This window comes from Aspergillus saccharolyticus (genome assembly GCF_003184585.1).
Source record: "Aspergillus saccharolyticus JOP 1030-1 unplaced genomic scaffold BP01scaffold_6, whole genome shotgun sequence".
In the NCBI taxonomy this organism is placed as follows: domain Eukaryota; kingdom Fungi; phylum Ascomycota; class Eurotiomycetes; order Eurotiales; family Aspergillaceae; genus Aspergillus; species Aspergillus saccharolyticus.
The window spans coordinates 345409-359366 of NW_020290616.1; the positions used below are offsets into that span (position 1 = coordinate 345409).

At 34.9% G+C, this 13958-nt stretch overlaps 4 protein-coding genes across 4 annotated transcripts; 2 read left to right on the top strand and 2 right to left on the bottom strand.

The window, feature by feature from the left end:
- The first annotated feature begins 5931 nt into the window (after positions 1-5931).
- BP01DRAFT_354222 (NAD(P)H-quinone oxidoreductase) lies at positions 5932-7488 on the top strand. The gene is made up of 4 exons (XM_025574377.1): positions 5932-6130; positions 6200-6466; positions 6520-6611; positions 6674-7488. The coding sequence occupies exons 1-4, from the start codon at positions 6118-6120 to the stop codon at positions 7298-7300; spliced, it is 999 nt and encodes a 332-aa protein (XP_025433689.1). The 5' UTR covers positions 5932-6117; the 3' UTR covers positions 7301-7488.
- Positions 7489-7893: 405 nt separating this feature from the next.
- Positions 7894-9523, top strand: dbp3 (RNA-dependent ATPase DBP3). The gene has a single exon (XM_025574378.1). The coding sequence runs from the start codon at positions 7921-7923 to the stop codon at positions 9145-9147; it is 1227 nt and encodes a 408-aa protein (XP_025433690.1). The 5' UTR covers positions 7894-7920; the 3' UTR covers positions 9148-9523.
- Positions 9524-9681: 158 nt separating this feature from the next.
- On the bottom strand, positions 9682-11360 carry BP01DRAFT_290638 (Rft-1-domain-containing protein; the record flags this gene model as incomplete). The annotated part of the gene is made up of 2 exons (XM_025571618.1): positions 9682-10534; positions 10591-11360. The coding sequence occupies 2 exons, from the start codon at positions 11358-11360 to the stop codon at positions 9682-9684; spliced, it is 1623 nt and encodes a 540-aa protein (XP_025433691.1).
- Positions 11361-11814: 454 nt separating this feature from the next.
- Positions 11815-13389, bottom strand: BP01DRAFT_354226 (OST3/OST6 family protein). The gene is made up of 4 exons (XM_025574379.1): positions 12891-13389; positions 12737-12834; positions 12321-12676; positions 11815-12267 (listed from the first exon to the last, which is right to left on the bottom strand). Exons 1-4 carry the CDS (start codon positions 13233-13235, stop codon positions 12086-12088), a joined length of 981 nt encoding a protein of 326 aa, XP_025433692.1. The 5' UTR covers positions 13236-13389; the 3' UTR covers positions 11815-12085.
- Positions 13390-13958: the final 569 nt, after the last annotated feature.

Here is a 13958-nt window from a genome sequence, read left to right on the forward strand (position 1 = left end):
CTTGATTATTTGTTTTAATATCTAAATATCTAATTTAGATTATATAGATAAGTTGTTGATTTATCAATATACTTTCTAATTTAGAAGTTCATTTATAGTTAGACTCTTTGTTAAATATAATATTATATACTAAAATTATCTATTTTAGAATAGAATTCTATATTTACTAGATATTTAAGACTTTATATTAAATAAGAAAGCTAATTAAAGCTCTAGATTATAGTTTATTCCCTTTTAGAAGAATACTAATCTAAATATCGATATATGATCTATACTTTCTTAAATAGAAAAGATCTAGTTTCTCAGAGAAGACTTTTCTATACAGTTCTATAGAGTATTTTTTAATTAAGGTATTTATTTAGTATTCTATTTAAAATATATATAGCTGTTTTTATAGTCTTTAGCTAAATAAATAGTAGCAGGTCTAAATCAATTAATAAATATCTTATTTTAGAAGTAATTAGGGCTCTAGTTCTCTTAGGAAAAGAATTCTACGTAGATTAATAAAATAGATAAATAATTAATAATTAGTCTCTTAGAGCTAGTCTAAATTAGAAAGATATTAAGATTTCTATCCTAATCCAAATATATTATTTAGATATACTTCTATATTAATTAATTATATAGATAATCATATTAATAATTAACTGTAAGGTATCTAATTTAGAAGTTAGGACTTATTCTAAATAAGATTTTAAATAGAAATAATAGAGATAACTAATATATCTCTATTTATTCTATATAATAGTAATATAAATCAGTAATTAATAAATAGTTTTAAAGAATTTAATATCTAGATTAATTTTTTATCTTAAAATCTAATAATTTGAATAGCTTATTTAGCAAGTAGAGTACTTTTAAATTAGTTCTAGCTTAGAATTAGTTAATTAAATTCTAAGTTTTCTAACTAAGATATCTTAGGACTTCTTCTTTTAGATACTCTAATCTATTAACCATTGTTTTATAGTTTTATATAAAATATAGAATCTCTGAGATATTCTAATTAAGTATTTAATTATCAAGTTAAGAATTATTAAGAATTTAACTAATTCTTTCTGTTATATAAAATATACTCTATAGATTAGCTTAATATATTAGACTAATATTCTATTAATTATTTCTAAAAGAACATATTTTCTATTATAAAATAGTCCAATTTCCTAGGCTTTCTAATCTGCTATAATATAATAATAAAATCTAGAAATAAAGATAATATTCTTTAATCTAAAGATAATACTATTCTCTTTTAATAAGCAGAATGGAATATACTGTTCTATATCTTCAAATAATATTAGAGGTGTTTCTAATATATATATAATTATTTTTAACTAGATTATAATTAGTAAATAATTATAATAAATTATATCCATAACTATTAGAAATAGTATTAAATATCTATTATTTTAATAAGCCTATTAATATATTTTCTAACTTAGAAGTCTCTTAATATATTAATAGAGTAAATCTAGACAGATATTCCTCTATCTATTAATTTTTAAATACTTCTAGAATAATAAAAGTTATTTAATATATCTAGCAAGTTTTCTGATAGATATATCTAGTTTTTGGATTTTTGTAGACTTATCAAAAGTAGTTTAATATATCTGGATTAGATAAGTATATTTATTTTAAAGTTCTTTATTAATATATCAATAGTTCTGAAAGTTGTAATTTCTATTATTCTTTTCTAACTTATAGAGATATATTTAACTACATAATCTTCTCTTTTAGAACTTTATTTATAGATTTTTATTTTTAGTAGTTTATCTATTACTTTAATTCTAGAAGATAATATAGTTTACTCTAGTCTATTATTAATAGATTATCTATTTTGATAATTTAACTAAATCCAGTTATATATCTTTTATATTAGTTCAAGAAACTTAGGGATTTCTTTCTAACTATTCTTATTTTTAATAAGTCTAGATTACTACTATACTAATATAAAAGTACCTATTATTTTATAAATATTAATAAAAACTATAAATAATAAGACAGATGGTAAGTATTTAGAAATAGAAGATATATTATTAAGAACTAGATTCTCTAAGAGTTCTATATAATTATATAATTCCTCTAAATTATATAGTTCCTCTAAATTATATAAATTATCTAAATTATATAAATTATCTAAATTATATAAATTATCTAAATTATCTAAATTATATAAATTATCTAAATTATCTAAATTATATAAATTATCTAAATTATATAAATTATATAAATTATCTAAATTATATAAATTATATAAATTATCTAAATTATATAAATTATCTAAATTATCTAAATTATATAAATTATATAAATTATCTAAATTATATAAATTATCTAAATTATATAAATTATCTAAATTATATAATTTATCTAGATTATATAGTTTTTATTTAGAGATATTCTTAATATCTAAGTTATCAAATAAAGATAATTCTTAATTAATTATTAAGACATAGTTATCATAATTCATTATAATAATCTTAATATTATCAATTTCTAAGACTTCAAAACAATTACTAATGAAAAAGAATCCCACCCAGACAGTAAGACAAACAATATTATAACTAATAACAGAACATTAGCAAGCTCAACAGCCAGGCTTAACTACCACAGACACCAGTTATATAAGATTAATATCCTTAGAGATTACTATATCTATAATACAGAGAATAATAATAAAGGATATTTAGAATAAATAGTCTTAATATAATAGACAAGAATAAATGATAATAGAAAAGAAAATAGTAGAATATAAATATCTTAGTTATAGTAATTCTTAAATATACTAATAAGATGAGATATATTAATATTAAATGATTATATCTATTTATTATCTTTAGCTCTATAATTCTTCTATTATATAAGATACTAAATAACTAGAGTTTTATATTAAATATAGAATACTATATATTTACTAAGTATAGTCTTTACCTCCTAATAATTATCTTTATCTAGAAACATCTTATTAACTACCTTAGATAGCTTAGAAAATATACAACTATATATATTTGGATTATTAATATAATAAGTAGATTTAAGCTGAACTACTAATATAACTAAATATATAGATTAAGATATAGATAGATCTAGATAATATACTTCTTATCTAATCTTCTTAAGAATAGTAAAAGATTTAGTATACTACTAATTAAATTTCTACTTAATAACAGAGTTAGATAGTATAATATACTTCTTATATAGTTATAGATATACTTAGTTACTAGATATAAATATTATAGACTTTTAATAATTATAACTATTTTTTATATAGATAATAATATACTTTAATACTTCTTCTATATTATAGTAATATCTAAAGTCTTATATATTAGTATCTATTAGATATATATCTAGATTATACTTTCTTAGATATAAGAAATATCTTAGTTATTCTATATATTAATTATTTTTTATAGTAAATAGAATAATAATCTTAATATAAGAATAAGAAGTATTAGTAGAGATATCTAATATATTATAGAGATTCTTAGATATAGAAATATTAGTACCAGGAATAGAATTAGAAATAATAATAGAAGAATATCTTAGAATAGCTTTCTATAATATAATCTTCATAGATACTAGAATTAATATAGTAAAATACTAAATAACAACTAGTAAGAACTTTCTTTTATAGTAGATAAAGATATTAAATTAATAACTAAGATAATAGAGAAGAGTATTAATAACTATAAGTATTTTTAAGTTACTCTATATTAAAGTATTACTTCTATTATCTAGATTATATATTCTGACTATTTATTAGTTTAGAATAAATAGTAGTACTATAATACTACTTTAAATTTAGCTTAAAAAATAAAAAATAGTAATTCTTAATACAAATCTTATCAAGACTTCTATAGTCTATATAAAGATATAGACTATTATCTTTTTTAGAAATAAATAAGATAAAAATTATAATGGAACTCTTAGAGAATTAAGTATATTTTGATCCAAGAATTTTATTAATATAAATACATAAAATATTAAGCCTAGTTTTAGATAAGGAATATATTAGATTATATAGAAATATCTTACTAGCTTTAAGATTAATAGTATAATCTATAGAACTATAAGATATTAATTATTAGAAAGAGTCTATAGAAAATAGATCTCAGAATTCTTAGAACTTAATTAAAATTAGATTAGAATTTAGAAGTAGTGTAGCTGATACGCTGGGCCCGAAGCCCTCTTTCTAGACACCAAGGTGTCAAGATGTTATGACTATATGAAGTTATTGTTCTATTATTCTTCTGCTATATAAGATCTTAAATACAGAATAGTAGAATAAGAAAGAAAGAATTATTATAAGATAGAGAAAGAAAAGATATTAGTCTAGTTAAGAGTCTATATCTAATAAGTAGTCTTATTCTTATTTTATAATATTCTTATTATAATTTACTATATAAGTTTATCAGAATAATATATATTATTATTATTATTATTATTATTATTATTATTATTATTATTATTATTATTATTATTATTATTATTATTATTATTATTATTATTATAGTTATTATCTTTAGTAAAGATATTCTTATAATAAGTATCTTTAATAAAGTTATTCTTAGAAATAAAATAGAAGTTAATAATATTTCTATTATTATTTAATATAATATATTCTTATACTATTAGAAAAGTAAGATAATTATATACTTCTCTAAAGATATATTTATATTCTTCTACTATTTATCTATAATATTCTTAAGAGTATCTTTAAGAAAATTAATAAGTATAAACTCTATAAGTATAATTTAATAGCTTAAAGTAATTCTATTTATCTAGTTAAGTATAGTAACAGCTACTATAAAATTTAGAATAAGAATATAATAGTTTTCTATAGAGATAATATTCTATTATCTTTTATTGTTCTTATTAGCTTTAAGTACTAGATTAATAATATCTATATTAGATTAATTCTAATTAATATAATAGTAAAGATAATTACTATTATAGTTTAAAAAAAGAATTAGAATATAATAGAATCTATTTATTAGGGTAGAAAATCTATTAACTAGATAAGAAATTAACTACTAAATACTATATATTTATCTAGTAATAATAAAGATAGTCTATATTTATAAAATAGACTAATTCTTAAGAGATGAGTAGTCTTCTATAGAAGAATTAGTATCTTATAAATATTAGGAAGATGTAGGTTTACTATTAATGCCCTTACAACTCCCATAACCACTATAGTATATCGTCCCAATGACCCTACTCCTGATAGTAGTTGTTCTATCACAGATTATTAAAATAATATACTATAGTAGTTATAGAGATTATAAGATTATTAATAATAAATCTATATTTTTCTAATATCTATAAGATACTAATTTCTCTATAGAAGACTACCAAATCTCTTGAGAGTTAGTCTATTTTATGGATATAGACTATCTTTGTTATTACTAGATAAATTCATAGTCTTTAGTGGTTGATTTCTTACGCAGTTGACAGGCCTTCTACCCTGATAAGTAGATCCTATCACAAATCTACTATTCTAATAACTTCTTCTTTATAATACTTAATTTATATAGATTAATATATATAATGATCTATAATTTAATTCTATTAAGATGTCTATAAAAAGTTATCTTTAGAATACTTAAAAACTTTAGTTATCTTAGTTATAGATAAAATTAACTGATATAAAAAACTTTAATAGCTAATTTATATAATTCTTTTAATTTATAGCTTTTTCTAATAATTAAGACATTTTTGGTAGTGATATTAAATATTTAATCAGTTGATATTGACGCATTTTAAGGAATGCTTGGCATGTTGGGCCACCTGCTTACTTGGGCCACTCGCTTACTGATTACATTAGCTCAACATGGTCCGAAGCCTCTTACCGCCTTGGGCAGAACTTTGAGCTACGATGAACTTTTCTTGGAACACGCTGAGCTGCCCCCCGCTGAGGGAGGCACCCGCAGACAAAGCCCTCATAATGACTAATCTGCCGCTGTCGATGACAAATGCACTCATTACATTACTGACTTAGGCAGCTAGCCCTCATGTCGACTGCACGTAGCTCGCTAGAGCGTTCGATCAACCACCCATAATTTCTCGAAGTTGATCTCAGTGAGTTTTTGGACCTTCTTAGAAAACTCACACATCACAATGAGAGCGATTGGTCAGGATCCTTCTGCAGCAGTTCGTCCCACATGACTTTCAGTCCAGTGGTACTAATTATGACCTACAGGCGTGCATGGCGGCAAAGGAAGTGCTGATGCTCTTTTCATTGAGGAGATCCCGATCCCGGAGCCGAAATGTGGCGATGCTCTGGTTAAAATCAAAGCATTCGGTTTGAACCGAATGGATCTACTTCAGCGGGAGGGCAAATATCCTGTTCCTCCGCAAGCCCCAAGTACCATGGGTGTAGAGTTCTCTGGCGTGATTGAGAAAGTTGGACCAGCTGATGGCAACGGCTTTCATGTGGGCGATGAGGTTTTCGGTCTGGCGTATGGTGGTAGGTGATTTCCGAAAGGACCATTCTATCTCTAATTGACACTTGGTGTGTAGGTGCATATGCCGAGTACATCGCTGTATCCACAAACATGTTAATACATAAGCCATCCGAAATGACATGGATAGAGGCAGCAGGGATACCGGAGGTAAATCTAGTCATTTTTTCGAAACACGGTCTTTGTCTAACATGATGATATTATCACCACAGACATGGATAACAGCCTGTCAAGCCCTGTACTTGATTGGTGGTCACATCCCAGGCAAATCTGTTCTCTGGCATGCTGGAGCATCATCAGTCTCGATAGCTGGAATTCAGCTCGCACTAAATAGTGGTGCATCTGCTGTTTATGTAACTGCCGGGTCCCAGGAGAAGCTCGACTTCTGCGTTCGTCAACTAGGTGCTACCGCGGGGTACAATTACAGGGATCGCAGTTGGGCTTCCGATATCTTGGATGCGACCAATGGTCGTGGCGTTGATGTTGTGATCGATTTTGTTGGTGCGACACATTTTCAGGGCAACCTGAATGTAGCGGCGAAAGATGCTCACATTGTCCAATTGGGGCAAATGAGCGGATCAGTACTCCCTGCTAATATTGACATCAGTGGTATTTTGATGAAGCGGTTGAGGATTGAAGGCAGCACACTACGCAGCAGAGATGAACAATATCAGAAAAAATTGCGTGATCTCTTGGTTAATCAAGCGCTGCCGAAGTTCAAGAATGGGGCCTTCAAAGTCTATGTGGAGAAAGTTTTTCCATTTGAGGAAATTGCTGAGGCTCACAAACTGCTTGAGAGCAACCGAACCAAAGGCAAAATCGTCTGCACCATCAACTAACTAGTCTGAACATCGGCCAGTCACTTGTGATCTGACGCAGCTCAAGTTAGGCGTTCGTAAATATTCAGCTATCTACAAAGCTAGTCAAGAAGACATCCGCAGCTGTGCTGTACCACTACTTCTCATGAAAGTTTATGGAATCTATTCGATAGGATTCCAGAAGTACTACCCTCCTTGGCAAATTAGAATACAACTCTTCGGGAGCCATAGTTGAAGTATCTAGCCTATGCACGTTACCTATAACATGATCAGCATGCGAAACGAACATGCACAATATGCATGCAAGCAGGCCCAGCCTTTGTGTATAGAATGCTTGTTAAACATTGCATTATCAGATATGCTCAGCAGCGTGCAGGGTAACCTGGCTTACTGTATGGGGAAACTTACTCCGGATAGTGGAGCCAACAATCTTATCGGCCACCTCCGCGGCAGAACTTTTTTCTCTCGAGATTTTTTTTGAGAGAAAAATAAAAAGAAAGAAAACGAAACAATACACGGAGCGAGGTGTTTATTTAGATTCTTTTACTCTGTCTTGGTATATCAATTTGTGGTATATTCTCACTAATTCACTCATTATGACGAAACGCGAGTATGGAGCGGGACGCACAGAAGACAGAGTGATGAAGAAGTCTAAGAAGGAGCAGCACACCGCGAAGAAGACAGACAAACTTGGAGATAGCACGGAGAAAGAGACGAAATACGTGCAGTCGCGTGCGTTGAGTGATTTGCCATCATCAGACATAGAGCATTTTCTCACTGAGAACACGATCAAGGTCACGGACACTGGAGAAGATGCCGCGAACCTGCGACCAATCCTGTCATTTTCACATCTTCCTCCCTGCGACGGCAAACTTTACGATCCTCTGAGTTCTTTCAGCTCTCCTACCGCCATTCAGTCGACAACTTGGCCTTTGCTATTTTCCGGTCGCGATGTGATTGGTATTGCTGAGACCGGTAGCGGCAAGACTCTTGCATTTGGACTGCCCTGTCTGAAGAAATTACATGACACTAAGCGGAAGTGCAATAAAAGGCCTTCTCAACCAATGGCGGTCATTATCTCACCAACCAGGGAGCTGGCGAAACAGATTCATGACCAGCTTGTCAAATTTGCCAAACCAATGGGCGTCGAAGTAGCCTGCATTTTTGGTGGTGTCGGAAAAGATGAACAGCGCGAAGCTCTGAAGACTGCACCGATTGTTGTCGCTACGCCCGGTAGATTGAAGGATCTCCAAAACGACGGATCGGTCGATCTTGCAAAGGTCAAGTACCTTGTCTTGGATGAAGCCGATCGTATGTTGGATAAAGGATTTGAACAAGACATCAAGGACATTATCCTTCCTATGTCTACATCCAGACGGCAGACCGTCATGTTCACAGCAACGTGGCCCCCAGTTGTCCGAAATCTTGCCACGACATTTATGAAGACGCCCGTTACTGTTACAATTGGCGGGGATCCATCAGCGGATCCCCGTGCGAATACGAGAATCAAACAGGACGTTGAGGTCATTCAACCGCATGAGAAAGAACAGAGACTTGTCCAACTACTCAATCAGAGTCAGCGAGGCCCCAAGCCGCCTAAAGTCTTGGTTTTCTGTTTGTATAAGAAGGAAGCAGTTCGTGTTGAGAGGCTTCTTCGGAACAAGGGATTCAAGGTTGCGGGCATACATGGCGACCTTGGCCAGCAAGAACGATTCAGGAGTCTTGAGGCATTTAAAAGTGGAGCTGCTACTGTTCTTGTCGCCACAGATGTGGCAGCTCGCGGACTGGATATTCCTGCTGTCAAACTTGTTATCAACGTTACATTCCCACTCACAGTCGAAGATTATGTACATCGAATTGGGCGGTAAGTGGTTATGGCATTGAAACAGGCACATGCGCTAGCTAGCGGGATCTCGACTGACATATTCTAAAGAACTGGTCGTGCAGGGGCCGAAGGACATGCCATTACCCTTTTCACCGAGTTGGATAAGGCACAATCTGGAGGGTGAGTTCTGTCCTTATCATAAACGCAACCTGGGCACCTATGCCTGTACCGTTTTATCTCACAGTGCTGATACTTCGTAGGTTGATCAACGTGCTCAAAGCAGCCAAGCAGGACGTGCCAGAATCCCTTCTCAAGTTTGGTTCGACAGTCAAGAAGAAGCAACATGACGCCTATGGGGCATTCTTCAAGGACGTCGACACGAGCAAAGCAGCAACTAAGATAGTCTTTGATGACTGACGAGATAATTATGATGTCTTGTACTTCGTTCTATATCTCAGTATTTCGTTGATTTTGATGCTTTGTGCTTTCAAGTATTCTCTTTCAGAATAAAGCCTATTGGCGCGCATGTTAGTTAGTGATTGGACTACATATAGATATTGAAGACCTCAATCTGAACTTACACAATCATAATGTATAAAGCACTATACATCACGGTGCCTACAATATTTCCGGAGTTGAGTCTGTAAGAACCTCTTTTCATCAAAAGTGTCGAAGTGACGATGCCAGCCAGGAACGTCTGGGGCTTCGGAAGCAGCTCGTGTAATTCTATTGTCAATGCGCGACGTTGTAGAAAGGACCGAATAAAAGAGAAGCTCCAGGTGGTACGGATTGCCATGTTCACAATATTGGCATAGATCATCCCCTGCGCACCCAGGTCACAGACCACCAAGAATAAGTATGCTGCTGAAACAAAACAAGCTGAAAACCCCCCCATCCACAGTGCTTGTTTCCGAACTTCCGATGGGCTAGCAGCCGACGAAACGAATGCCTCGCTTATGCCATTGAAAGCCAGGAATGGTATATAGAGGCAGTAAAGGGATAGTAAGCTATTTACCTTTGTGGAGGCCCAGCTGCGACCACCTATAAAATCGAGCACCAAAGGTACCAGAGCTGGACCTAGTGGAAAGGCCACTGCAGCTATGATACCGTAGGCTCGTAAAATTTCGGCTAGATGCTTCTTAGCGAGACCGAGATTCTTTGCGCGTTGATTCTCGGGCCCGCTACTGTGGAGCAATGAAGAAAAAAAGGAGCGACTACTTTCTTCGATGGGCTGAAATACAATGCGGGCCACAAGGCCACCATAGTTGGAGGCGAGGGCATAGATGCCTTGATCTTCTAGGCTTGTCATGGCTGCAAGGATCATCGAATCGCCTTGCGTGAGTAAATGTTTGACTATCGACTGAAGAAAAACACTTGCAGCCAGCGAGATCATTGACCACGGAAATATATTCATCAAGTAACCGTGATGACTGCTCTGGAAGTCAGATTAATGGGTATGCTTGAGTACGATTGCATACACACTTACATTGACTGAAATCTTGTGGGAAGTAAAGAGAAGCTTTGTTCACTCGGCACCTTTCTTGTAGCCACGAAAAAGCCACCGAGAAGCGTACATGCGTAGCTCAAATGCCCAAGGGCAAAGGGTAGAACATCGATGCAGGATTTATTCCCAAAGGGGCCGCACATGTAGATAGAACAAGTTACCAGGCTTTTGATAAATGCAGCACTCATCTCGACAAGTGCGCGTCGCTTGTATAGGAAAAATCTCTGTATCACATTGAAAAATGGTTCACTTGCAAGCTCGAGAAGGGAAGCGATAGTGATTATGATCACACTTCGGTGATAAGATGATGTTTGAGAGACTTCATCTGAGGCAAAGTGGAAGTATGAGGCACCCAGTATCGCAGCGAAGAGAAAACCCATTCCTAGACTCAAGTAGGACATATTGACCACAGTTTGTGATTCCACTTCTTGGGTACTCGGCTGCCGAGAGGCGTCCGGTTTGTTGTCAATTGCATCGATGTCATAACGAACTGTCGCGGAGGGGATAGAGACGACAAGCGGTTGTCTTTGAATCGACAACCTGATACTCTCTCTTGAAAAGAACAGTATTGTAATGAGATAGAGTTCCAGCTGAGTTGCTACGCCAAGAGTAGCTGGTGGCAAGTCCCTTAATATTAGTTGATTCGCCGCAAATGTAAGTACTTTTGAGATCAGCTGAACGAGAACAAGAAGTGTTGTAACCGAAGCTGTTGACGTTGGCACAGTACTAGCTTCGGCATCCGGGGGAGACATGCTAACATAGGCTGTTAACGAGTCTGAGGCTTAACTATGATGTGAGGCTTGACTATGATATGAGTTGGATTGGAAAATGAAGACGAAGAGGAAGTAGAGGAAAATTAAGTGGACTGAGCTCGATATTGGGCATTCAACTTTGAAGGTCATTCATTACCTTAGTACTAACTAGACCTACACTAGACTGACCTGATCCACGGGCAGCTGCATCACCTTGCGCTAGTTCGTCGGATCTCTCGCCTACTGCCCCCTATTGGCCCGCCGTCTATTTTGTGCTCTTGAGTCCTACGTTGCAGGTACCTTTACTTACCGGGGTCGATATTCTCTGAAACGCAATTACTGCATTATGAGATCACATAGAAATCCTCGGCCCTGCCATCCAATTTCTAGCCATTATACAATTGCCGTAAGACAGCCCGGGCTTTTGACCCGAAGAGGCGCATGGACGAAACAGCCTTGATTCATTTTGAAAGCTATGTTGTAGTACCATATGAAGTGAATTACTTCGAAGCCAGCTGCAGTAGCACAGCCCGCATGACAACTAATGCACTTCCACGAATATATGTGCCCGCCATATTGAATCTGAACCAGGTACATCACCGCCATCATACTCATATGCAGCCCCCTGCGGAATCCTTGTTCCTAGCCCCCAATCCCCTTTGTCATCTTCTGCCTGATAGAACATTTACCCTTATAATCGCATTCCATAAGGCGCGATGTTCATACTAGAAAGGCGGGAGAAAGAATGGATAACCACCATTCTTCACCTTGAAAACACTTAGAAGAAAGCTATACATGCCCAGCAGAACAGAGCCCCAAACGATAACAGCTACCTGTTGTCTTTTGTTATCAGCAATGCGAGGAACCTTCATTGCCAGAGCAATTGTTGCGAATGAGAGAACGGCATCTGTGAGTAGCAGAGGTTAGCATCATCGTATGCCAGTCAAAGCAAGCACTCACAAATGGCAGCAATGATTTGTGTTTCCATGCCAAATTGGTTTGAAAACCCTCCAGCAAAGTAGCTGATCCCTCCTCTCCCATCCCCGGCGACATATGGTACTTTGCGAATATGGTTAAACATGTGGCCACTAATGAACAGGAGGATCGCGATAAGGCTTATAGCAGCCCATATGTTTCGATTCTGCACAATAGGAAACACATAAGGTGACAGGACTGTGAAGAGAGTTACTACACCCATAAAGATTGTTACTCCAGAGACTATGCGCATGTAGTTGATCGGGCGAATGATGGGAGGTTTTGGACCCTCGGGGAGATGACGAATGATCCATGTATAAAGTTGATCAGCCGAGATGGGACTGCAAGACATAGACATTTCAGTGAGTGATTTCGTTACCCCAGCTTGAAGCGTGCCTTACCCGCTAAAGTCGAACCGCAAAGGTGCATCGTCAACCTTTGCATGAGGGCCAACAGTGGGGGGAAACACCAGGAGAACAGGCGCAGTTTGGAGCATAAGCTTGAACACATTAGCCTAGGGAGTTCTGTCCCACGAAGCGCGCATTATTGCCTTACTTTCTGGAAGACTTCCTTGCCATTGGTAAACTCAAGGGTAGCATAAAGCATTCTAAGATCACCAGGCGTAGAACCTTTGTTCCAGCTGCGCGCTATGAGCTCCCATTCAGGTTGAAATTCGCGACATAAGATACATCCAAAGCGAGCTTCAGTAGCAGTCAATAGCACCGCGACATGATAATCCCGAGGTTTGGATGTTATATCTGCATAGGAAGAGTCGTCGAGAGTGATGGGCGTAGACCTCGAGTGTGAGCGGTAATTGTCGTACTTGTCGGTATTTGAATTGCCACAAAGACCATGAGGAAGTATAGCGAGGAACGGAACTAAAAAGTTTAAGAGCTTCATGTTTGCATTTCAGCCATGCACTAATATGGGAGGTGGGAGATTAGGCAGATGGAGGGTGGGCGACTCGCAATGATGGATGGTGTCTAATGAGTCTTTAAACACGTGTAGTTTACTACTAGTAGTAGTATGGGTGGTAACTGTGTAACCAATTCAATTCACTACTAACCATTTGGTTATAAATCCAGCTATGGGTCATAGGTGTTCACTACGTACTGGAGGTACGGTGCTCCCTTCGTACTTCATTGGTACTGCTAATTACAGTATCGGTGGATAGAACACTACTTGTTATTATACCTAACCCACAGCATGGGACGGTATTGACTCGTCTCGACAGTGTACAGTACATACATGTTATACCCGCCAGAAAGCACAAAATCTAATCCATGTTCATCGCAGCAGGAACAATACTCGAACTAGCTGAACAACCATAACTGGAGCCTTTCAGGTAGCTATCGATATTTCCGGTACATTGTTGTAGCAATATACACACAGCCTAATAACAGATCGATAAGTCCTTGGGAGTACAGTACAATCTGCGATCTCGTAGCATGCCTTAAAGTGATAGAGAAGAGCCAAGTCATAATAATGCATAAGTGGGGAGTCATTCTATGTGTACTTCAGATTACTTCAAAGTGATTCACTGGGCCTTGCATGGCCATAAGTCCTCCCGCTCCGGCACTGCTTGAATCGACGGAGAGGAAAACTCATAAAGTCATGAAACCT